The 24205-nt window shown below is 45.0% G+C and overlaps 1 protein-coding gene across 2 annotated transcripts in view; it reads left to right on the top strand.

Moving 5' to 3' along the window:
• The window catches only part of FAM20A (family with sequence similarity 20, member A), a 65106-nt gene extending 44020 nt beyond the window's left edge, over positions 1 to 21086 (top strand). For both annotated transcript variants that reach the window (XM_011976819.1, XM_011977485.1), the window contains 10 exons: positions 3020 to 3204; positions 3941 to 3991; positions 6191 to 6269; positions 14241 to 14333; positions 15140 to 15255; positions 15785 to 15965; positions 16999 to 17108; positions 17974 to 18055; positions 18528 to 18587; positions 20181 to 21086. In XM_011976819.1, coding sequence (XP_011832209.1) covers positions 3020 to 3204; positions 3941 to 3991; positions 6191 to 6269; positions 14241 to 14333; positions 15140 to 15255; positions 15785 to 15965; positions 16999 to 17108; positions 17974 to 18055; positions 18528 to 18587; positions 20181 to 20445 — 1222 coding nt within the window. In that variant the 3' untranslated portion in view covers positions 20446 to 21086. The remainder of the gene's footprint in view (positions 1 to 3019; positions 3205 to 3940; positions 3992 to 6190; positions 6270 to 14240; positions 14334 to 15139; positions 15256 to 15784; positions 15966 to 16998; positions 17109 to 17973; positions 18056 to 18527; positions 18588 to 20180) is intronic.
• Positions 21087 to 24205: the final 3119 nt, after the last annotated feature.

The raw sequence follows: 24205 nt of genomic DNA, 5'->3' as shown, positions 1-24205 counted from the left end.
AGACAGAAAGAAAGAAAGAAAGAAAGAAAGAAAGAAAGAAAGAAAGAAAGAAAGAAAGAAAGAAAGAAAGAGAAAGAAAAACACAGACCTGAAACTGTGTAATTTATTTTTTTAAAAAAAAGATTTAATTAGATCATGGTTCCACAGGCTGTACAGGAAGCATGCTGCTTCTGGTGAGGGCTCAGAAAACTTACTCATGGCAGAAGGTGATACAGAACATGCACACCACGTGGCAAGAGCAGGAGCACAAGAGAGTGAGCAGGGAGGCGCTATATGCCTTTAAACCCCCAGATCTCACATGAACTCTGAGCAAGACCTCACTCATCACCAAGGAGATGGTGCTAAGCCATTCATGAGGGACCCACTCCTATGTTACAATTAGCTCCCACCAGGCCCCGCCTTCAACACTGGCGACATTTCAACATGAGATTCGGAGGGGACAAACATCTGCAACATATCAGATGGTATGACTCATTTTCTGCTAGGATCTCACAAGACTGAAACCAAGGCATTGGTTGGCTACATTCTCACCAGCAGCTCAGGGGTCCTCCTTCAAGCTCATTCTCGTTGTTGGTAGAATTCAGTTCCTTGCCCCCATCTCCTTGCTGGCTTCAGTTGGGAAGCATTCTCAGCATTTCATGACAGCTCTCTGGTCCTTCCACTTGACCTTCTCCATCTTCAAAGCCAACAATAGTGTGTCAAATCCTTCTGATGCTCTGGATCGTTTGGACTTCTGATAACAGCCAGAAAAAAAACTTTACTTTCAAGGGCTCATGCGATTCAATCAGGCCCACCTTGACAACCTCCCTAAATTCAACTACGCCGTGAACATGGCATAATCATGGAGTGAGAGCTCTTCATAGTCACAGGTTCTGGAAATGAGGGCATGGAATCTTAGAAGCCAATTTTAGAATCCTGCTTACCATAAAATCATATTTTCTTAGAGATATGTGACATGATTTCCAAAAGATTTTCAGTGTTGAGTTACATTCATACAAGGAAAACGCCATGAATGGGGATGGTAATTACCATATTCTCCTCTGCACTGGGCAGTCATGTCTGGGGATATATTACACTTCATTCTGGGTGTCAGAAATAGGAAAGAAATGGTGAAGCAAAATTGCCTTAGTCTGTTTGGGGTGTGATAACCAATACTATAAACTGGGTGACTTGTAAACAACAGAAATGTATTTCTCACAGTTCTGGAGGTTGAGAAGTCCAACACCAGGGTGCTGGCAGATTCCATTTCTTCTAGTGAGGCCTCTCTTGCTGGTACACAGATACTGTCTTCTTGCTATAACCTGACATGGCAGAAGGGGTGAGGGATTTCTCTGGGGTCTCTCTTATGAGGGCATTAATCCCATTTATGAGGGTTGCCACCTCCCCAGAGGCCCCACCTCCAATACTATCACCTTGGAGGTTAAAATTTCAACATATGAATCTGAAGGAAACATAAACATTCAGTCCATTGCAATCACTAAGATCACAAATGGATTCAGATCCCTATGGTATATTTTATTTCCTTCCCCATAATACATCTATTTTTATTTTGATAGAAAAGTAACTTTTTTTTTTTTTTTAAGTCAGAGTCTCGCTCTGTCGCCCAGGCTGGAGTGCAGTGGCGCCGTCACGGCTCGCTGCAACCTCTGCCTCCCGGGTTCAAGTGATTCTCCTGCCTCAGCCTCTCAAGTAGCTAGGATTACAGGTGCGCACCACCATGCTTGGCTAATTTTTGTATTTTTAGTAGAGACGGGGCTTTATCATTGTTGTCCAGGCTGGTCTCAAACTCCTGGCCTCAGGTAATCTGCCTCAGCCTCCCAATGTGGTAATTTTTACAACTCTCCACCAATGAGAAAATTGGACACTCCCAGATCTGCCATGTTTGTTTTGTTTTTTACCCCGCCGCAGACCTGAGTGGTATATTATCACAGTTTGAGATATAGGGATATATAGGAACTGCAAAACCCTACTCCTATAATCCCACCTACCTCTCCCAATCAGCTTTTCCCAGCCAGATGACCTCGTACTAATTTGCCTTCCCTTCCAATCCGGAGGCCTCCGTCTTCTCATTCAACAGTGCGTTTATTCAACCTGCCTCTCTCATTCCCAGATACACCCGTTTCTTGCCTACCTCTCATAGTGCTCATGTTATCCTTAATGCAGGAGTGCCCTCCCTGTCCCCTTCAAGCCAAACACCCCCGGTTCTTTAGGATCCAGCTGAAGTCTGCCTTCTTCACTGTGGTTGTCCTCAGGCTACTTCATCATAGATTCATCTTTTCCCTTCTCCAAAACGTTAAGGCGTTTCCATCTGAGCCACATGTTTAGCAGTTGATTTATAACAGCCTTGTATTTTGCTCTGGTTATTTCACAGACTTACAACTTGTCTCCCAAATTACAGTCTACATCTCTAAATGGTAGCACCATCATTTTTTATTTTTCTCTTTTTTTCCTGGCAGAAAAGGCTACCCAAGCAGAACAAACAGTAAATGGCTCATTAATTCTTCTTTTCTTTTGTAATCTAACTCAGCTTCCAGCCCCACTGAAAGATCTGCACCCTCTCTTCTTGTTATTCTCACCAATTGCCTTCTCTCCTCTATCTTCTGATTCCTTGGAACATAAAATACTGGGAAATGTAAGATAGAGAGTTAATGGGAAAGTGCACAGAGACCCACAGTCTCACCCTGAGATCCCAGATTATATGAGGCCCCTAGTTTTATTCTTAGCAGTCTGCCTTTTTTCCTTCCCAGGATTTGTCCTGGTTTGTAATTAAGTATTTGTGTATGATACTGTATAACTGTGTGTTTTACTCACTAGAGTGTAAGCTCTCTGAGGGTAAGAAAGGACCCCACAGGTGTTTTGCTTCCCATGATATCCTAAGCACAGCTTAAAGCCTAGCCCTCATTAGATGCTTAATACACTTGTGGAATAAATGAAAAGATGAATGAAAACTGCAGACAAGGTATCTTGGTGGGTCTTTGCATTCTTGTTCCTCTAATGAACAACTATCTGGCTCTTTCAGGCGACACAAGATGTACAGAGAGCAGATGAACCTCACCTCCCTGGACCCCCCACTGCAGCTCCGACTCGAGGCCAGTTGGGTCCAGTTCCACCTGGGTATTAACCGCCATGGGCTCTACTCCCGGTCCAGTCCTGTTGTCAGCAAACTTCTGCAAGATATGAGGAACTTTCCCACCATCAGTGCTGGTAAAGTTCATGGGATCAGGCAAGGGGGACTGACTTTCTCCCAGAGAGTCTGGGTAACGCATCCCAGGCCAGGCTCCAGAGTGGAACATTAAAGGCTTGACACTGACACCTGAGAGACAGAAAAGGAACATACACATTGATCTTTTTCCCTCTGAAAGAGATCTTATAGCAATAATCTCGTCCTGATGCCATAAGGAGGTATGCTGTTGTTTGGTACACCTAAAGGAAGGTGATCACTACCATTTATTGAGTGCTGCTTTTGAAGCAGGCGACGCATTCTCTTTCACCCAAAGACCTTGTGGCATGGATATTACCACTGCCATTTTATAGATAGGGAAACTGAGACTCAGAAAGGTTGAGTCACTTGGCCAAGGACCTACGGGGTGGAGCTGGGATTCAAACACAGGCCTGCTGATACCAAGTCTGTGCTGTCAAGCACTGAGACAATCAAAATGACACAGCAAATTATTAGCAGAGACAAAAGCAGACTCAGTCTCCCAGCCAGGTATTGCTGGAGTGTCCACTGAAGGGCTAGAAAGCAGGGGTCTGGGACAGAGCAAGGAAGGAGGCTGCAGCCTCCTGGGTTCCAAGAGATCTCCCACAGAGTGGGCAAGGGCCACAGGCTACATCACAGTCTCCCCTCTGGTGATCTGAACCAGAGTCAAGGGACCCCCATGTTGTAGGCTGTCCCAGGAATAAGACTGGAAGTTCTCATTGCCCTTCTCCTCCTTTGCAGATTACAGTCAGGATGAGAAAGCCTTGCTGGGAGCATGTGACTGCACCCAGAGTAAGTGACCTGGCCCCGCCCTCACCCAGCCTCTTGACCCTCACAGCTGTGCAAACCCCAAAATCCACTCCAGTGACGACCTTGGGCAAGAGTGGAAGGAGTATGGCTCTCTGTGTAACCTCTGAGAACTCAACATTTCTCCCCATCCACCCACAACAAGAAAAGGCACTTAAGAGGAAGGGTTGTGTACGCCCCGCTGGGCAATGCGTGGCCCAGGAAAAGCATCATCAGCATCACTGAGGAGCTCATCAGAAATGCAGGGTCTCACTCTCTTTCTGAATCCGAATCTGAGTTTTCACAAAATCCTCAAGTGATTGGAGTTGCTTTCAAATTCAAGAAGCAATGGTTCCCACTACTGACAAAATATCAGAATCAGCTGGGCGCAGTGGCTCACGCCTTGGGAGTCCGAGGCAGGTGGATCACTTGATGTCAGGAGTTTGAGACCAGCCTGGCCAACGCAGTGAAAACCCATCTCTACCAAAAATATAAAAAGTTAGACAGGCATGGTGGTGCCCACCTGTAATCCCAGCTACTCGGGAGACTGAGTCAAGAGAATCGCTTGAACCGAGGAGGTGGAGGTTGCAGTGAACTGAGATCATGCCACTGGACTCCAGCCTAGGCAACAGAGTAAGACTCCAGCTAAAATGTATATATATGTGTGTGTGTATATATGTGTGTGTGTGTATATATATACACACACACACACATATATACACACACACATATACACACACACACACACGTATGTATTAGAATCACGGGGGAGCTTTAAAAAGTGCTCATGCCCGGCCTCCACCCCCAGGGGTTTTGATTCGAGTTCAGACGCTGAGGCCCAGGTGATTCTAATATAGCCAGAGTTGAAACTCACAAGGGTAAGTGATTAATGGAATCAAAAAGCTAGGACTGAGAGCGGCAGAGCTCCCCTCCAGGAGTGCTGTGACCTGGTTATAGGTGGGTCTGGACCCTAAAACCCTCAGGCCAGTCATCACCAGCTGTGAGTGGCCCTGTCCCTTTACTTCAATATGTGGAACACACATCAGAAATGTCTACATGTGACTACATCTGATGAGGCATGTTGAAATGTATTAGTTCATTTTTACACTGCTGTTAAGAAATGCTTGAGACTGGGTAATTTATAAAGGAAGAGGTTTAATTGACTCACAGTTCTGCAGGCTTAACAGGAAGCATGACTAGGAAGTCTCTGGAAATTTACAACCATGGCAGAAGGGGAAGGGGAAGCAAGGCACATCTCACATGGTGGCAGGAGAGAGAAGATGCAAACGGGGAAGAGCCCCTTATAAAACCATGAGATCGCATGAGAACTCACTATCATAAGAACGGCATAGGGGAAACTGTCCCATGATCTGGTCACCTCTCACCACATCCCTCCCTCAACAATTTGAGATGAGATTTGAGACAAGGGGATTACAATTTGAGATGAGATTTGGGTAGGGACACAAAGCCTAACCATATCACTAAGGTTTGAAAATAAAGGTGTGCCCCAGGCTTCCTTTTTCTTCAGTTAAGCACCTGCCATTGACCATTTTATAAAACACAAGGTGAGTGAGATACTGTCCTGACCCTCCAGGACCAGGGACAGGGTAAGGCAAGTGAGGTGCCCAGGATGCAACATTTAAGGAAGTAGTACTCCCTGCACCTAAGAAGCACTCACTTGCCAAGCTCTGGTCCCAGCCCAGGTGTACAGTCTTAAGTAGAAAGAGGCATAAACCAACTAGTCTAATATAACAGAAGGCATAAGTCGAATCTACAAAGATGTAGTTGAAACACAAAGAGGAAAAGGTTCATTCTTAGGAAAACATTCTTTGGGGTTTTCAGTAAATGTCTTCACTGTATTTGTTGCTCTTTTCCCATGGTCAGCAGAAAATGTACCTTTTTTTTTTTTCTTTTCAAAATGGGGGTCTCACTATGTTGCCCAGGCTGGTCTCCAACTCTTGGGCTCAAGCGATCCTCCTGCCTTCACCTCCCAAAGTAAAAAGTACTGTCTTGAGCCCCTGGGCACCGTCACTATGACCTGACACCATGGCGTTTACCCTGCAGGTTATGGAGAGCACATCCTAGTCTTTAGGGTCTCATTACATAAGAGGAAAGAGAAGTCAGCGGGGCTTATTGAAGGAACAGAGTCACAAGCCTGGGCTGAGGCCCAGAAGCATGGTTAACTCACTCTTCTGCCTTTCACAGTTGTGAAACCCAGTGGGGTCCACCTCAAGCTGGTGCTGAGGTTCTCGGATTTCGGGAAGGCCATGTTCAAACCCATGAGGTAAGTGACTGCCTTCCTCCTTTCCACACCCGGTTGGGGTGGCCCTGGGAAGATTTGGATCAAAAACTAATAAAAGTGACCTAAAGTCTTTCTGCCAGTTATTCAGAGATTCTCTAATCTGCACAAGCACAGAACTGTTTGGGGTGATCATCATAATAATTATCATTGAAAATACTAAGAGCTTGTCCTTATCAGGCCCTTACTAGCATCTATGCCACACAATGACCTAAGTTGTGTCCTGGGATCATGGGCAAGTTGATGAGCCAGATACTCTTATAACGTCCACTTTACAGATAAAGATACTGAGGCTGAAAAAGACTATCTCATCCCAATCTTGCAGCTGCAAATAGTGGACCTGGGATTCAAACCCAGGCATCTGGATTGCTAAGTTCACACTCCATCACTTTAATGGATCCCTACTTTTTTCCAAGGATAGCTTTTGACATCAAAACGTTTTTCAGACCTGTATACAACAACACTTGTTTCGACTGAAAACCTAGACGATCAAGAAAGACTACTAGGAAGTCAATTCCATGTTTTCATTAATTTATATTTTATTCATAACAACAGTAACTACATGCCTTGAAAATTTTGTAAAACATATAGATGGGTGATAATATATATATTTTAGTCCTTAAACAGAGCTTGGTGTGAGTTTGGGTTTCTGGCCCCCAAAGGATCTGCAACCCCCAGGTTGGGGTCTCCTAGAGTTGGGCCCCAGTGCCTTAGCCCAGGGGAATGTTCCTCCTTGAGATGATGAGACGACCTGCAGAAAAGAAAATCGCCCCAAGAGGGACCCCGTTACCCAAGTGATGCTTTCCTCCAGAATGTGCTTCTTCCAGTGGAATGCAATTAGACTGGCAGATTCCAAACCCTCAGCCATTCAAGGGGAGGCCCATTGAATGCCCCAGTAGATGGTTCTTAGGGCAGGGCCTACTTGAATAAGCACTGAATAAAGAGTTTTAGTCCCAACTGCTTTCGCAAAAGCACCTCCTTAAAGAAGGGGTTGGAGTGGATCAGCTGCATGTTAGATTCACTTGAGGAGCCTTTAAAAATCCTTATGCCTGAGTCCCACCCTCAGGGAGTCCAGTGGACACCCCTGCCCAAGGCCCAGGCAACCTTGAGAACCACCGCTGTATAAAGAGTTCCTCCGCTGGGCACGATGGCTCACACCTGTAATCCCAGCACTTTGGGAGGCCAAGGCAGGTGGATCACCTGAGGTCAGGAGTTTGAGACCAGCCTGGCCAACATGGCGAAACCCCATCCCTACCAAAACTACAAAAATTATCCAGGCGTGGTGGTGCGTGCATGTAGTCCCAGCTACTCGAGAGGCTGAGGCAGAAGAATGTCTTAGCCCAGGAGGAGGAGGTTGCGGTGAGCTAAGATCGCACCACTGTACTCCAGCGTGGGCAACAGAAGGAGACTCTATCTCAAAAAAAAAAAACAAGAAAGAGTTCCCCCATTTTTCCTATGTGAAAGATCCAAAATCCTAGTTGTTAGATCAACTGAAAACTTTCCAGAAATGTACATGAAACAATTGAATGTCTGCTTATATATTCATTTAAAAATCCCGTCCTATAAAACAGTATATAGATTTAGAAATATCGCTTTTTTTTCTCCCACTATAGATTTTACTTGTCAAAAATTTTGGGCATTGGTTTCATCATCACTTAGAGTCAAGTTTGGGGTGAATGTTAAATCAATATTAAATTATTTCCCCGCTCCCCTCCCCCATCACTACCAACAACCTATTGTAACCAGTTACACCAGGCAGTAAAACCAGCACAAAGTCAAGTCATTCCAGGTTAATGTATCTGTCCCAAACAAAATTAAGTGATTAACTATGACAGGATTTGAATATAGAGACTCCTTTCCAAGGGACAGTTTCAGGAGGGACCTCAGCTTGGATACAGGCATATAGAGTACTAAAATACGTAAATAAATACTTTGCGTTCCTTTGAAATGAGAGCTATAACAGCGAATACACATGGCAATTAGCAGAGGTTCCACAAGTAGACATGTGACTCTTTGGCACAATGCTCAGCTGAACACAAGAGCCACCAGTGAGGTTCTGGTTGTTACAGAGTTTAAATTATTGTTACAGTTAGTCAAGCACATATAATATATACTCAAAAGACAGCACCAGTTAGAGAGAGGCAACCTAAGGAACACTGATAGAGAAACAGGAGATGTTAATGAGAAGCATAAAAGTAATGATAAATCTTCAAATGCACCACAAATCACCAGGGCCACAGATTCTGTTCTCCGAGCAAAATTTTTATGTGGCACAATAGGATGTCTCTAATTTCTTTTTTTTTTTCCTTTTTTTTTTTCCTGAGATGGAGTTTCACTCTTGTCACCCAGCCTGGAGTGCAATGGCGCCATCTCAGCTCACTGCAACCTCGGCCTCTCGGGTTCAAGCAATTCTCCTGCCTCAGCCTCCGGAGTAGCTGGGATTATAGGTGTGTACCACCACACCCGGCTAATTTTGTACTTTTAATAGAGATGGGGTTTCACCATGTTGGCCAGGCTGGTCTTGAACTGTAGTATTTCCTTTGCAGGAAGATAAAATAACATAACTCACAGCCTAAAACTTCTTCTCTGCCTGGTCAGTTAAAACAAATACAGGCATATGCAGTCAGGAGTTCGAGACCAGCCTGGCTAACATGGTGAAACCCCGTTTCTACTAAAAATATAAAATAATTAGCCAGGCATGGTGACAGGTGCCTGTAATCCCAGCTACTCGAGAGGCTGAGGCAGGAGAATGGCTTGAACCCGGGAGGCGGAAGTTGCAGTGAGCCAAGATTGCGCCACTACCCTCCAACCTGGGCAATAAGAGCGAAACTCCGTCTCAAAGAACAACAACAAAAAAATACAAGCATAGCTCGCTGTATCTGCATTTCACTTTATCGTGCTTTGCAGATATTGTTTTTTACAAATTGAAGGCTTGCGGCAACCCTGCATCAAGCAAGTCTATCGGTGCCATTTTCCCAACAGCATGTGCGACGTCATGTCTCTGTGTCACATTTGGTAATTCTCACAATATTTCAAACTGTTTTTTGTTTTTTTTTTTTTTTGAGACAGAGTCTCACTCTATTGCCCAGGCTGGAGTGCAATGGTTCAATCTCAGCTCACTGCAGCCTCTGTCTCCTGGGTTCAAGTGATTCTCTTGCCTCAGCCTTCCAAATAACTGGGACTACAGGCGCCGGCCACCATACCTGGCTAATTTTTGCATTTTTAGTAGAGATGGGGTTTCACCGTGTTGGCCAGGCTGGTCTTAAACTCCTGACCTCAGGTGATCCGCCCGCCTCAGCCTCCCAAAGTGCTGGGATTATAGGCATGTGCCACCATGCCTAGCTAACTTTTTCTATTTTTAGTAGAGATGGGGTTTCACTGTGTTGGCCAGGCTGGTCTCAAACTCCTGGCCTCAAGTGATTGCCCACCTTGGCCTTCCAAAGTGCTAGGATTACAGGTGTGAGCCACTGCGCCTGGCCTAAATGGGTATTCTGACTGCTCCAACAACTGGCTATTCCCCCAATCTCTCTCCCTGTCCTCGGGCCTCCCTATTCCCTAAGACACACAATATTGAAATTAGGCCAGTTAGTAACCCAACATGGGCCTCTAAGTGTTCACATGAAAGGAGTGTCACATCTCTCACTTTAAATGGAAAGCAAGAAATGATTCAGGCGGCTAGTGAGGAAGGCATGTTGAAAGCCAATAAGCTGAAAGCTAAGCTTTTTGTGCCAGTTAGGCAAGTTGTGAATGCAAAGGAAAAGTTATCGAAGGAAAATGAAAGCGCTGCTCCACTGAACACACGAATGATAAGAAAGCAAAACAACCTCATTGCTGATATGGAGCAAGTTTAAGTTATCTGGGTAGAAGATTAAACCAGCCACAGCATTCCCTTAAACCAAAGCTTAATCCAGTGCAGGGTTCTAACTCTCTTCAATGAAGGCTGAGACAGGTGAGAAAGCTGCAGAAGAAGTTGGAAGATAGCAGAGGTTGGTTCGTGAGGCTTAAGGAAAAAAGCCATCTCCATAAATAAAAGTGCAAGGTGAAGCAGTAAGTGCTGATGGAGAAGCTGCAGCAAGTTATCCAGAAGATCTAGCTAAGATCATTGATGAACGTAGCTACACTAACAATAGATTTTCAGTGTAGATGAAACAGCCTTCTATTGCAAGAAAATACCATCTAGGACTTTCCCCATAGCTAGAGAAGAAAAGTCAATGCCTGGCTTCAAAGATAAAAAGGACAGGCTGACTCTCTTGTTAGGTGATAATGTTGCTAGGGACTTATGTTGAAGCCAATACTCAATTACCATTCAAAAAATCCTCAGGCCCTCAAGAATGATGCTGAATTTACTCTGCCTGTGCTCTATAAATGAAGCAAGAAAGCCTGGATGACCACACATCTGTTAACAGCATGGTTTGCTGAATATTTTAAGCCCACTGTTGAGACCTTACTGCTCAAGGGGGGAAAAAAAACCAGATTCCTTTCAAACTATTACTGCTCATTGGTAATGCACCTAGTCACTCAAGAGCTCTGCTGGAGATGTCCAAGGAGATTAATGTTGTTTTCATGCCTGCTAACACAACATCCATTCTGCAGCCCCCAAATCAAGCAGTCATTCTAACTTTCAAGTCTTACAGTTTAAGAAATATATTTCACAAGGCTATAGCTGCCACAGTTAGTGATTCCTCTGATGAACCTGGACAAGGTCATTTGAAAACCTTCTGGAAAGGATTCACCATTCTAGATGCCATTAAGAAAATTCATGATGATGCGTGGAAGGAGGTAGAAATATCAACATTAACAGGAGTTTAAAAGAAGATTGATCTCAATCCTCATGGATGACTTTGAGGGGTTCAAGACTTCAGTGGAGAAGGTAACTGCAGATGTGGAAATAAAAGAGAACTAGAATTAGAAGTGGAGCCTGAAAATGTGACTGAATTGTTGCAATTGCATGATCAAACTTGAACAGATAAGAAGTTGCTTCCTTTTTTGTTTTGTTTTGTTTTTGAGACAGAGTCTCACTCTGTTTCTCAGGCTGTAATGCAGTGGCAGGATCTTGGCTCACTGCAACCTCTGCCTCCCGGGTTCAAACAATTTTCCTGCCTCAACTTCCCGAGTACAGGCATGCACCACCATGCCTGGCTAATTTTTTTGTATTTTTAGTAGAGACGGGATTTCACCGTATTAGCCAGGATGGTCTCGATCTCCTGACCTTGTGATCCGTCCACCTCAGCCCCCCAAAGTGCTTGGATTACAAGCGTAAGCCACCATGCCCTACCAATAAGGAGTGGCTTCTTATGGATAAGCAAAGAAATTGGTTTCTTGAGATAGAATCTACTTCAGGTGAAGACTCTGTGAACATTGTTGAAATGGCCACTGCTAAGACCACCTCGGTTGGGGAGACCCTAACCCAGTGGCGCTAGAGGAATTAAAGACACACACACAGAAATATAGAGGTGTGAAGTGGGAAATCAGAGGTCTCACAGCCTTCAGAGCTGAAAGCGCTGAACAGAGATTTACCCACGTATTTAATAACAGCAAGCCAGTCATTAGCATTGTTTCTATAGATATTAGATTAACTAAAAGTATCCCTTACTGGAAATGAAGGGATGGGCTGAAATAAAGGGATGGGTTGGGCTAGTTATCTGCAGCAGGAGCATGTCCTTAAGGCACAGATAGCTCATGCTATTGTTTGTGGTTTAAGAATGCCTTTAAGCGGTTTTCCGCACTGAGTGGGCCAGGTGTTCCTTGCCCTCCTTCCGGTAAACCCACAACCTTCCAGCGTGGGTGTTACGGCCATCATGAACATGTCACAGTGCTGCAGAGATTTTGTTTATGGCCAGTTTGGGGGCCAGTTTATGGCCAGATTTTGGGGGGCCTGTTCCCCCAAAATTTTAAAGCCACAGAGGATTTAAAGCCACAGAGGATTTAAAATATTAGGCAAACTTAGTTGATAAAGCAGCTGCAGGGTTTGAGAGGACTGACTTCAATTTTGACAGAAGTTCTACTGTGGGTAAAATGCTATCAAACATCATTGCGTGCTACAGATAAATCTTTTGTGAATCAATGCAGCAAACTTCATTGTTGTCTTATTTTTTAAAGTTGTCACAGCCTCACCAACCTTCAGCAACCACCACCCCAGTCAGCAAAAAGATTTTGACTTGCTGAAGGCTCAGATGAGTCTTAACATTTTTTAGCAATAAAGTGTTTTTCCATTAAGATGTATACATTTTTCAGACATAATGCTATTGCATATTTAAGACTCCAGTATAATAAAAACATAACTTTTATATGCATTGGGTGGGAAACCAAAAAATGTGCATCAATGACTTTATTACCATAGTTGCCTCATTGCGGTGGTCTAGAAGCAAACCTGCAATAACTCTGAGGTGTGTCTCTACAAAAATTGTTCAAATTAACCAGCTTTTTTCCCAAATGTAACGCAAAACCCTCCAACATTCAGTGATAGAACCAACTTATTTTTATACCACAACACAGTGTAATCTACATTTTTATAAAATTCAGTCCAAAATCTAAAATAATATCATTTTAAAATGTATTTCTTGAAAAATTATGTGGTTTTTATTTTTCTGTAAGTAATTTAAGGTGAACACCATGTTTTTCCTGATTAAAGAGAGAATGTAGAACATTATCTTTGGAAAATACACATTAGGAACATAAAGATTTATATTGTTAAAATGTAATGTATACAATATAATGTGCAATGAGATGTGCATTTGTGCTTCTCAAAGTAGAAGCAGCATTGATATAAAGTGAAAACAACCTTCAAATTTAAAATCACTTCTATCTTATGTCATACGAAAATGAGAAAATGTTTTAGAAGACCCTAAAGGGTGTCTAAGAGATGATATGTTCCTATAGGTGGGACTCAGAAATTAAAACAAGACTGGGAGGACAGATTGTCCTTGCTAGCCTGGACATCCAGTGACGATGATGAGAAGCTGGTCAGGCCTGAACACAGAGGGCTGTACTGTAACTGTGGCTGTACCTTTTAAAATAGAATTTCTACTTTTGGCAGCACCTCACTGTGGTTTCCAGGACTCACTTGTGTTTTTTGGCAAAATGCACATCACGGTTTGAATTGCCAGTGTTTCTTATTTATAGCTTTCTGCAACGTTACATTTATTTACATTTAAATTGCCTTGCAGTCATTTTAACAGCCCCACACAGTGGATTATAAAATTATTCGAAGATCGTCATTCTTCCATGTTTATTAGCATCAAGGCAAAGTCAGCCTAGAGGCCAGAACTCACACCAAGATGCCCTTAATGATTAGGAAGCACTTTCCTGAATGTACACACCCAGCAGGTCCCACCATTCTCAGGCAGCCTGGCGCTTTTCAGGAATTCATTAGAGATTCAATGTATATAAATCAATATCCTCTGCACCAGCCGCCCTCAGCCCTCATGATCCAGCTGTGTTTCTCTGAGAGGATGATGGCCCACATATTTCCCCCACATCCCCCTAAGACCCAGAACTTTTCTGTTCTTCAACCCCAGCGTACTAAATTGCATTTCTGGGCCACTTTTCCATTACCAATTCCTGGCTCATACTCCCACCTTTCTTCATCCTTGGACATCTGGGTCTATACTGCCTCTGGTTCTGCTAACCATTCGTCTCTCTTCTGTTTATACCTGCAGAAGAATGTCTATTTCTTCCCTCTCAACTGCTGGGTTTTGAAAATAATCAGCCACTGTCACCAAAGCTTCTTAAGTAGGAAACTTGGTATTGCTGGTGCCTGTAGGACAACGTCTTGCAAGAAGCCTGTCTCCTCCCACTTTGCATGTCTTCTCCTGGCCAAGCCGTGCCATCGCCTGTGTGTGTACATGAAAAGCATAAAAGCCTGTTTTCCTTTCTCACTGGTCATGCTCATCAGCTCTCTTCTCAGGCTCCAAGCTGAAGTCTGAGTCCAGGGCGTGATTCCTTCCTTCCTTCCAGACAGCAGCGAGATGAGGAGACGCCCGTGGACTTCTTCTACTTCATTGACTTTCAGAGACACAATGCTGAGATCGCAGCTTTCCACCTGGACAGGTAGGGTCTGGCCCCATGGAGATGGTATTGCCTATGAGGACCAATCCTCTGGGAGGGGTGACTAGACAGACCCTCAGGTGGGAACTCCCTGGCATTTCTTCCTTCTGGCTTTTTATCTTCTTCGTGCCTCATCGTGGTGTCTTTGAACCCAAAATGTCCCATGCAACCCCCAGATTGAAAAATACAAGGCCTTCTAATGAATGTAATGAACATTCATTAAAGAATGATTTACAATGAAAAGAACAATTTATAAAGAACACGTTTCCCGCCATGCTGCTTGGGCCAGTTGCTCTAGTTTTCTGATCTGAGAGCGAGGAGAATGCACCCACTGTTATTTATCCAAGAAGTCTCACTGTTTTATCAGGTGAAAGCACATTCCTAAACATTCCAGTTCCTCTATTTGCTCAGTCATTGCTACCCAAAGTGTGGTCTTTAGCGTCATGGGCACTTCCAAGAAGCTTTTTAGAAATAAGGAACGTCAGCCCCACCCTAGAGCCACTCAGTCAGAGCCTGTATTTGAACAAGATTGCCAGGTGACTCACAGGAACACTGAAATATGAGAAGCACTGACCAAGAACACAGATGGGATGGTGGCAAGGTTTTCCCAGGAGGCTTGATAGAATAGGATTCATTTTCTACTCCATCTCCACTCCTTTAGACCTAGGTTTAAAGGCCAGAGACCCATCTCACTGGCCACCCTCTTGGGTACACCAACCAATTCCTAATGTGCACTGGCCGGGGGACAAAACCCCTCCTCCTCACTCCCCGATCATCGCTCGGATGGAACACAGCTTCCTCTCTTGCAGGATTCTGGACTTCCGACGGGTGCCGCCAACAGTGGGGAGGCTAGTGAATGTCACCAAGGAAATCCTAGAGGTCACCAAGAATGAAATCCTGCAGAGTGTTTTCTTTGTCTCTCCAGGTAGAGTACTGGCCCGAGTGATATTCCGGGTCTGAGTACATGGTAAGCCAGAGTGTCCACCCCTCCATTCATCAGTGGCCTGACACCCTGCTGCCAGCACTATCCATTACTGGGATGGGCGTATGAAGTTGTAAGACACTCCCACCGTCGTCTGCCTGACCATAACACAAGATGAACTGTGGATGGGAAAGGCTGTGTGTGAGATGCTCCCTAGTCTGTGTGGGCACTGACCCTACAATGCTGGCCTCCCGGAACCAGAGGTTATCCACCCAGGGTAATAAAGAGTGTTCCACTCACAAGGATAGAATGCAGTGAGCTTGAGACATTTGAAAGCAGGTACCCAGGAGGTTCAGCTTAGTAGCATTCACACCCTCACTTCTGGAAAAGTTAGTGTTTCCTTCTTCTGTCTCTTCCCAAGTTGTGAGTTCAGGATTTCCCTTCCCTCCCAGTGGATTTGCTAGGGCAGGAAGATGTCACGCCTCCAGAGCCCTCCTCTTACTCCTTCTCCTCTCTCCTCCCCATCCTCCAGCCAGCAACGTGTGCTTCTTTGCCAAGTGTCCGTACATGTGCAAGACGGAGTATGCTGTCTGTGGCAACCCACACCTGCTGGAGGGTTCTCTCTCTGCCTTCCTGCCGTCCCTCAACCTGGCCCCCCGGCTGTCTGTGCCCAACCCCTGGATCCGCTCCTACACACTGGCAGGAAAAGAGGAGTGAGTTGGTCCCCAAGCCACACAGCCCAGTCCTTGACAGTAGCCACAGATCCTGTACCAGGGACTTGTCGCTAGCTTGGCTTTTGAATCTGAAAAGCTGCCTCAATACTCCTTTGCCCCATTTCATATTGATCCTGGGATCAGCACACCTGGATCCGTTATCTCCCTTCAGTTCATTTATTCAGTTCTAAAGAACCTTCCATGTACCCAACACTAAGTGCTATGGGATACAGAAATGGAAGACTCAGACTCTCTCCTTAGGAAGCTCCTTGGTCTAGTGGGGAGGACCGACACATAGCCAGATCACGAAAACACAGCACAGCACTTGCTATAACCAGAGTACACACGAGAATCCCATGGGAGGGACACCTGAATCCCCTGAGCAAGCCCTGGGAGGCCAAGGACCTCATGCTGCATCCCCAGGACCTAGCAGCCTCCCTGGCACGCAGCAGCTACTCCACACTAGCTGAGGGAATCGATCCATCAATCAAGCCATCATGATTGTAGTGGGAAGAGAAGTAACCAGGCAGAATTTCTGGAGAACATGACAGATCCTGAGGGACTCTGTGAAGGCTGAGAAGAGCCCTCGGATGAAAATGGGCATCGGAGCATTGTAGGCAGAAAACCGTGTGTGAGAGAGAAAGGGCAGGAACAGCCCATGGAGGTGCTGAGTGGTGCAGAGCCCTGGAGGGCCAGGGTCCAAGAGGCTTGGTGAGAGGGACTGTGGAGGAAGGGACGAGGAAGCCGGTGAGGGTCACTGCCCCCTTCTTTCCTGCCCGCCCCGACATCTCCCCTCTGGCATGCAGTGTCCCAGCCATGGCCTTAGTGTCCACCAGAGTGAAAGGACCCAGAACCTTCTCACCATAGGGAATATGCATGTCCTTGCCCAGGGTCTTTCTGAATGTGAGAAGCGGCCACCGGCCCAGCACAGGATCAGGGAGGCAGGGGTTGGAGGGCGGGGGAGGTGTGGGGAGACCCCCCGACACCCTGCCATCTTGGCTTTTCCAGCCCCAGGACTTCTTCTCCCCCTCAGGTGGGAGGTCAATGCCCTTTACTGTGACACAGTGAAACAGATCTACCCGTACAACAGCAGCCAGCGGCTCCTCAATGTCATCGACATGGCCATCTTCGACTTCCTGATAGGTAGGTCCCCACACGCAGGCCCCCAGCGGAAGTGGGCTCTGCTGTGTGGCAGGGGTTCCCTGTGACCTTGTGCACAAACTTACAACCTGGCTCATGAGGACTGAGTAACTCTGCACCTCCCACAGCCTCAGAAGTGGCGGAGGTCCCAGAGGACAGAAGGTAACAGGCTCGCCTCTCTTCAAAGAACTGGAAGAAGCTGAAGGGGTCGTCACTCATAAGGCAGGGCCTGAGTGGGCATCAGATTGGAAGTTGTATGTTCACTTCACCAAGTGAGGGGACGCCAGGTAGGAAAGGAAGAAAGTACACAACAAGCATGTAGCAGGGAGGGCCTCAGGCGAGGCCACGGACACGCAAGACTAGTAATTCCACCTTCCAGGCCCACAGGGACTTCTAGGGAGAGGAGACACATGAAGGTGGCCATCACATAGGAGCTTAGGTCCGAAGCAAGTCAGACAGCTGGCTCATCATCGTGCCTTTCAGAAGTTTAGCTGTGTCTGTTTACTATACCCAGGCTCAGCTGAGGATCTCTGGGCTGAGGAAAGCCAGTATCAATACGTACACAAGGTGCAAAGGTGACTTTCTGCACATTCAAATCCCTGGCCAAAGGCTGGGGTAGGGGCAGGGGCAAGGATGAAAGCCTTAGACTTGAAACCAGTCCATTTAGGGTTTGCTCATTTCGCTTCCTTCTCTCTCCTGCGGCTGCTTCACTGATGGCCCTGGGGAAATGATAGTGTGAGGCCCAGCTTGTTCACACCCCTGCCCCTCAAGTGACGACAGGCCTCCATTCCCTGGAGAGAACTCAGGTCAGGAGCACCTGACCCCCTGGCTTGCTGGTCCCGGCTCTGAGTCCTCCCCTCCTTCACAGGAAATATGGACCGGCACCATTATGAGATGTTCACCAAGTTCGGGGATGATGGGTTCCTTATTCACCTGGACAACGCCAGAGGGTAAGTGTCCCCACGTGTGTTCAACACTCCCCTCTCCCAGATGTGCTGCTCTGTGCAGCCAGCTGCTCGGGGGAAACAGATGCCCTACAAATGAGGGCCTCCACCACCACGTGCCTTATCTCCTTCTAGCCCTGCTTCTTCCATTTCCTTCTTTCTCTTTACCTTTGCAAGTACCACTTGATTCGCCTTCAGCCTGAGTGCCCTCTAGTGAAATAGGGTGAGGTTTTCGAGAGCAAGGTGCATCCTCAGTGGCTGGCCCTCTGCAGCTAGTGAATGAAGGATTGTTTAGCTCTAATATCTCTGTACAGAGGCTTTTGTGATCTGACTGCGGAGGGGCTGGAGAGGCAGCTGCCATGATCCCTGGCATTTTACCCCAATCTCTGATTCACAAAATACTGAGAGGAGAGAGGAAGCCTCAGGGGAATGCGAAGGATGCTGCCAGCCACCCATAAAAGCCTGTTTCTCCTCCTAGGTTCGGACGACACTCCTATGATGAAATCTCCATCCTCTCGCCTCTCTCCCAGTGCTGCATGTAAGTTTTCCTGCAGCAGATAATATGGGCAAGGAATAGCTGTGACCCTTCATGCTGCTTGCAGCCGAGGGCTGAAGGGCTTCATCAGTTTTCACTGATCTAGGACATAAGTGGGTAGTGACATGAACTGCCTTATTTCTTACACATTTGTGCACTGCATGACATCTCAGCCACTGACAGACTGCATATATGATGCTGGTCTCATAAGATTATATTAATAATATGGCATGTTTACTGCATTTTACAGTTTTACTATCTTTTCTGTTTATATACACAGCTATTCACCACTGTGTTGTAAAGGTTTGTAGCCTACAAGCAATATCATATAGCCTAAGGGTGCAGGAGGCTGCACTATCTAGGTCTGTGTGACTGAGTACACTCTATGATGTTCACACCGTGACAAAACCTTCGCTTAAGGAAACATTTCTCAGAACATATCCCCATCACTAAGCGATTCACAACTGTACTACAACTATCAAAATTTCCCCCACATTTGTCTTTTTCATCCTTCCACATAGGATGAATTAGGATTTAATCCTTTAAACCTTTCAACTGCCAACTTTAATCGGCGACCCACTCAGATCATCACCTATTTTTGCAGTCTGCTGGGTTTTGATATTACTAATCAGACCTCTGCTTTGCCCGGCATTCATATCAGCTCATAAATATCACTACCTGATCACCATCTAAGCAAAACCCTGAGTAAAGTCCTGTAAACCTGTGCAGACTGGAAGAAGGCACGAAGGCCCTTGCTTGGCCACCATTTCTCTAGAAAATGTCTAACTTACTCCCATTCTTCTCTGATGTTTCAGCCAGGCTTGTAAAATTGACTACCTGCTCAGCTGCAGTATCCAGAGCTAATTATAAATATGATATTCACACCTAGCAAAAACATCTCATTTGTTTCCAGCTGGAAAATCTGGAGCAGAGCATGCGTATTCTTCATCTACGTCTTAGGTTAAACATGCTTCCCTCTGGCCTCCCTTCCCCGCCTCCTGAGCAGGACTGGATGAGCAGTACCTGTTTATGACAGAAGTCAATTAAGCTGCTTACGCATCAGAGTCCAAGTCAGATTCCCACATAAAAGAAACTGAAATCCTAAAAATGGGTCCCACCACATTTTCATCTGTGATTTCAAAATCTGACACACACAAATAAAGTTAGCAAGAAACAACTTAAAGGCTGGCAGTACTGAGGGCTTTTGAGATGGCAAATAGCTCATCATTTCACCTACTAGAGACTTCTCCCATTAGCTTTAAATCTCCTTGAAATATCTTAGTGTCACTTTGGTTTTGATTCCCTTAGCATTGTCAGAGAAAATGCATATAGCCCGGCATCACCGTTATTAGAGCACAAATGGCTATGCAGGCTCTTGAGCAAACGGCAATTGGGCAAAGGACTGCAAGATACTGGATTTTGCCTTCCATTTATTCGCTTTTTTACCTGGTTTCCATTAAAATGTGCCTGAGAAGACACGGGGAAAGGCGCCAAGAGTATCAGCTACAACAGCTATTTGTGGGGAAGGAAGTTAAGTTCAGGCAAGTTATTTTCTTTACATTTGCTTATTTGGTTCCTATAACTTTGTCTTTTCAGGATAAAAAAGAAAACACTTTTGCACCTGCAACTGCTGGCCCAACCCGACTACAGACTCAGCGATGTGATGCGAGAATCACTGCTAGAAGACCAGCTCAGCCCTGTCCTCACTGAACCCCACCTCCTTGCCTTAGATCGAAGGCTCCAAACCATCCTAAGGACAGTGGAGGGGTGCATAGTGGCCCATGGAGAGCAGAGTGTCATAGCCGACGGCCCAGTGGAACAATCGGCCCCAGACTCTGGGCGGGCTAACTTGACAAGCTAAGGGCTGGAAGAGTCCAGTTTCAGAAAATACACCTGGAGCCAGACCAGCAGACTCGAGTGCAGACCCTGCTTCTTCACCTCCACCTGTTAATGCTGGAGGTCAAGTCAGCTAGGAAGGAAGCAGGATATTTTCTCAAACAGCAAGTGGGGTCCACAGAACTTGATCTTTACTCCGGTGCACTGCTTCTGTTGTGCATTGCCTTGCTCCGTTTTTCCCAAAAAGCACTGGCTTCATCAAGGCCACAGACGATCTCCTGAGTGCACTGGGAAATCTGGGTAGGGGTGAGGCTTGGCAGCTTTGATCCCAGGAGAGTACTAACGGTAACAAGTCAAATAAAAAGACATCAAGTGGAGACCTGACTGTTCTCAGGATCCTTTTCCTATCTACAAGTCAAAGATAACTCCCGGTCCAGACAAAACACCTGGCCTATCACAAGCTGACTTTTTAAAAATCTGCACTTTGGGCCAAGGCAGGCAATAGTAACTCTCAGACAGGTTCAAATTAGACCTCACACTTTTGACTCACATTCTAGTCACCGGCCCCATCTGAATAAGTAATCCCTACAGCCCAGTAATAGAGTAATCTTCTTAGAAGATTATTACAAGTGACAAAAATAAAATAGGGATTTGCTCACAATATCAGAAAAGGAGTGTTCCAATCTGAAGAGCATTACAATTGAAATAACATCACATAAGTCAAACTTACCGGCCAGTAACAAAATAAATAATTACAATGAAGGAAAAAACAGGAAAGTCCTCCAAGGTCAGGATGGCATGGTAATAGGCCTAGCAGGGACACAAGCCTGGAATAAGGCAGGAAAGAGCCAAGGCTGACCACAGCCCACCAACCACAATCTTCTTCCCTAAGACCCCAGGACTGTCCCTGGCCCATCCCCAAAGGAGAAAGGGGCTATGTGGAAAGGAGAGGCCCTCTAGATGCTCCTCCCTGTGGCGGCTCGCTCAAAAAAGACTAAGTCAGGTTTTTTATTGAAGCCTCCCTTAAAAGTAAGTGTAGTAGGGATTCCTTGTCTCCTCTACCTTCTCCCTACTGACTTGTTGATATCTGAAACTCCTTTTAATAGGAGGCTTTGTTGCTTATTCCATAACTAATGACCAAAAACACAAAGGACAGGAAGGTCTTCATTCCAGGGAGTCACTAGTCAGTCAACAAGTAAAAATGCCCAATTTCACCAAATCAACGTTTCCAGTAAAGGCCAGAGGTTCAAACACTGTAAGCATGACAGGAGTAGAATGGAGCTGTCACTAAAGAGAGTACAAGGTCAAGAACCAGAAATGCCTCCAAGCTTTCTGCAGTGTGAGCAAACATAGCCTTGACAAGACAAATAACACTTCTGACCCCTTGGTACTCCCACATTACTAGTATGCTGCCCCTGAACTTTGTGTCTCTATAAAATCACTACCATTGACTGAGATCTGACCACGTGAGGCGCTTCACCAACGTTACAGAAGCAACACACAGGTTTCCAATCCTCTCAAACATAGATATAACCCCCTAACCTCCAATGTGCATGGAAGAACTTTAAGGCTCAGAGAGAGTAAGCAAAATCACACAATTGAGTGGTTTAGACCTATTCCAAAGTGTTCTTTTCACTGTAACAAAAAACCCAATAGTATCCCACCCAATTTATGAAGTTATATATTTTTTTGTTGTTTAAAAAAAAAAAAATCAGCTAGACATGGGCTCACACCTGTAATCCTAGCATTTTGGGCCTAGGCAGACAGATCACTTGGGCTCAGGAGCTCGAGACCAGCCTGGGTAACATGGCAAAACCCTGTCTCTACAAAAAATACCAAAAAAAAATTTTTTTTTTAAATCAACTCTTTAACAGAGAAACCTTAATCCCAAAGATTTCCTTAACTGTTGTGGCCCTACTGCAGCACAGGGCTCCCCACTTCATCTACTGTCTCTCCTGCTTCAAGTTCTTTCTTCCCTCTGGATGAAGAACCAGGAGATCACACACAGGAGTGGGAAAATGTCTGGGTAAAAACGTTCAAAGAACAGCACAAAATGGTTTGGGACTTCCAAATAACAGACTCTCAGGAAAGCAGGCTACAGCTCCACCTCAAAACCCGCCACCTCTTATAACGAAGGACTGGTTTTCCAATGGCCTATATACAAATTTTGCTGCACTCTACAAACTCAAAGTAATAGGCTTGAATTTCACCATGTTATGTGGTATACCTACCTTATTATTCACTTATCCTTCAACCTTCCATTACTTTTTGATTAAACAAAATTAAGACTCATTTCTCAAAAATATCAGAAAACCAACTTCATTCAGAAAGCCAATGTCATTCTTACTCAAGTTCTTCCAACATGTTCATTTTGAACTGTTAATGTCCCATGAAATAAAAATTCTCTTGACTCTTTGAGAACTTTTCAAGTTACTACTGACAGCAAACTAAAAAAAGAAAGAAAGGAAACTGTACAGCATGTAAACTGATGGAAAGAGGCATTTGGAAGAATTCATTTCAGCCTTCTCAAAAGTCAGGAAGATAATTTGAGTTTGAAGATTACAAAAAAAAATAGTCATTCTCTTACGAGTTAGTTTTATGTTCCATAAGTCACCACAAACACTGCATTGGCAAATACTGAACACTGCTCCTATGGGAAATACATGGTTAGGTTGCTGGGAGTCTCTAGTTACATTTTCATCAACCAATCAATACATAACCTTGCTGTGTGTGTTTTATGTTAAGGCATGTTAAAGATACTTAATATTTAATATATACTGATTCATTAACACTGTACTCAAGGCCAACAGCACTGTAACCCAGGCCTAAAAGAAAACATCCAATATACATATTTTCTACATATGGCACAACACAGCCTTCTTGCACTTAGGAACACTAGTCAGCACTTCATCACTACACTTAGTGGCTTTTTAAATAGTGAAATCACCAACAAAAAAATACAAAAATGCAAAAAAAAAAAAAAAAGGGGGGGTGGGGCATAAAAAGACCCAAGAAAAGGATACTTACTCACAGTATGAGAGATGAAACAAGGCTGAGCATCCCTTTGTTCCACTTCAGTTGGGAACACGCGTGTTGGGAGGCTCAAACTTTTCACTGCTCTTCTCTTGTCTGCAAAAGCCCTGTGACTATTGATTTTGGGGGTTACAAATAAAGTTTAGCAAGTAGGCAAACTACAAATACAGAATCCATGAATGATGAGGACCAATGGTTAACTCATTTAAGATTAACAAAGATTTTAAAAAGCTCTCCATCTAGTGGCAACCTTTAAAATCACACAGCTACTTAAGTAAAATTGCCAGAACTTTCACAAAATGAAAAAATCTTACTCAGTGGTTTTGGTTTTAGGTGTAGTCAGGATGAAGTCACAGCTCTGAACTTATGTCAAGAAACAAATTTTAGTGGTACATGTGCATAACAATGCTGCTTTCTATGTAAAAATCCCATAGCATAAGAAGGAAGAGATTTAAATTTACACAGCTACAGCCTTTACTGATAGCTATTATAATAAATACCTTTGGGGGACAGGCACGGTGGCTCATACTTGTAATGCTAGCACTTTGGAAGGCCAAGGTGGGCAGACTGCACTTAGGAGTTCGAGACCAACGTGGACTACATGGCAAAACCCCACCTCTATCTACTAAAAATACAAAAATCTAGCTGGGAGTGATGACGCACATCTCTAGTCTCAGCTATTCCAGAGGCTGAGGTACAAGAATCACTTGAATCTGGGAGGTGGAGAGGCTGCAGTGATCATGCCACTTCAC

This window comes from Mandrillus leucophaeus, unplaced genomic scaffold (genome assembly GCF_000951045.1).
Source record: "Mandrillus leucophaeus isolate KB7577 unplaced genomic scaffold, Mleu.le_1.0 Scaffold1, whole genome shotgun sequence".
Taxonomy (NCBI): Eukaryota; Metazoa; Chordata; class Mammalia; order Primates; family Cercopithecidae; genus Mandrillus; species Mandrillus leucophaeus.
This window is presented reverse-complemented; position numbering and strand designations above follow the sequence as displayed.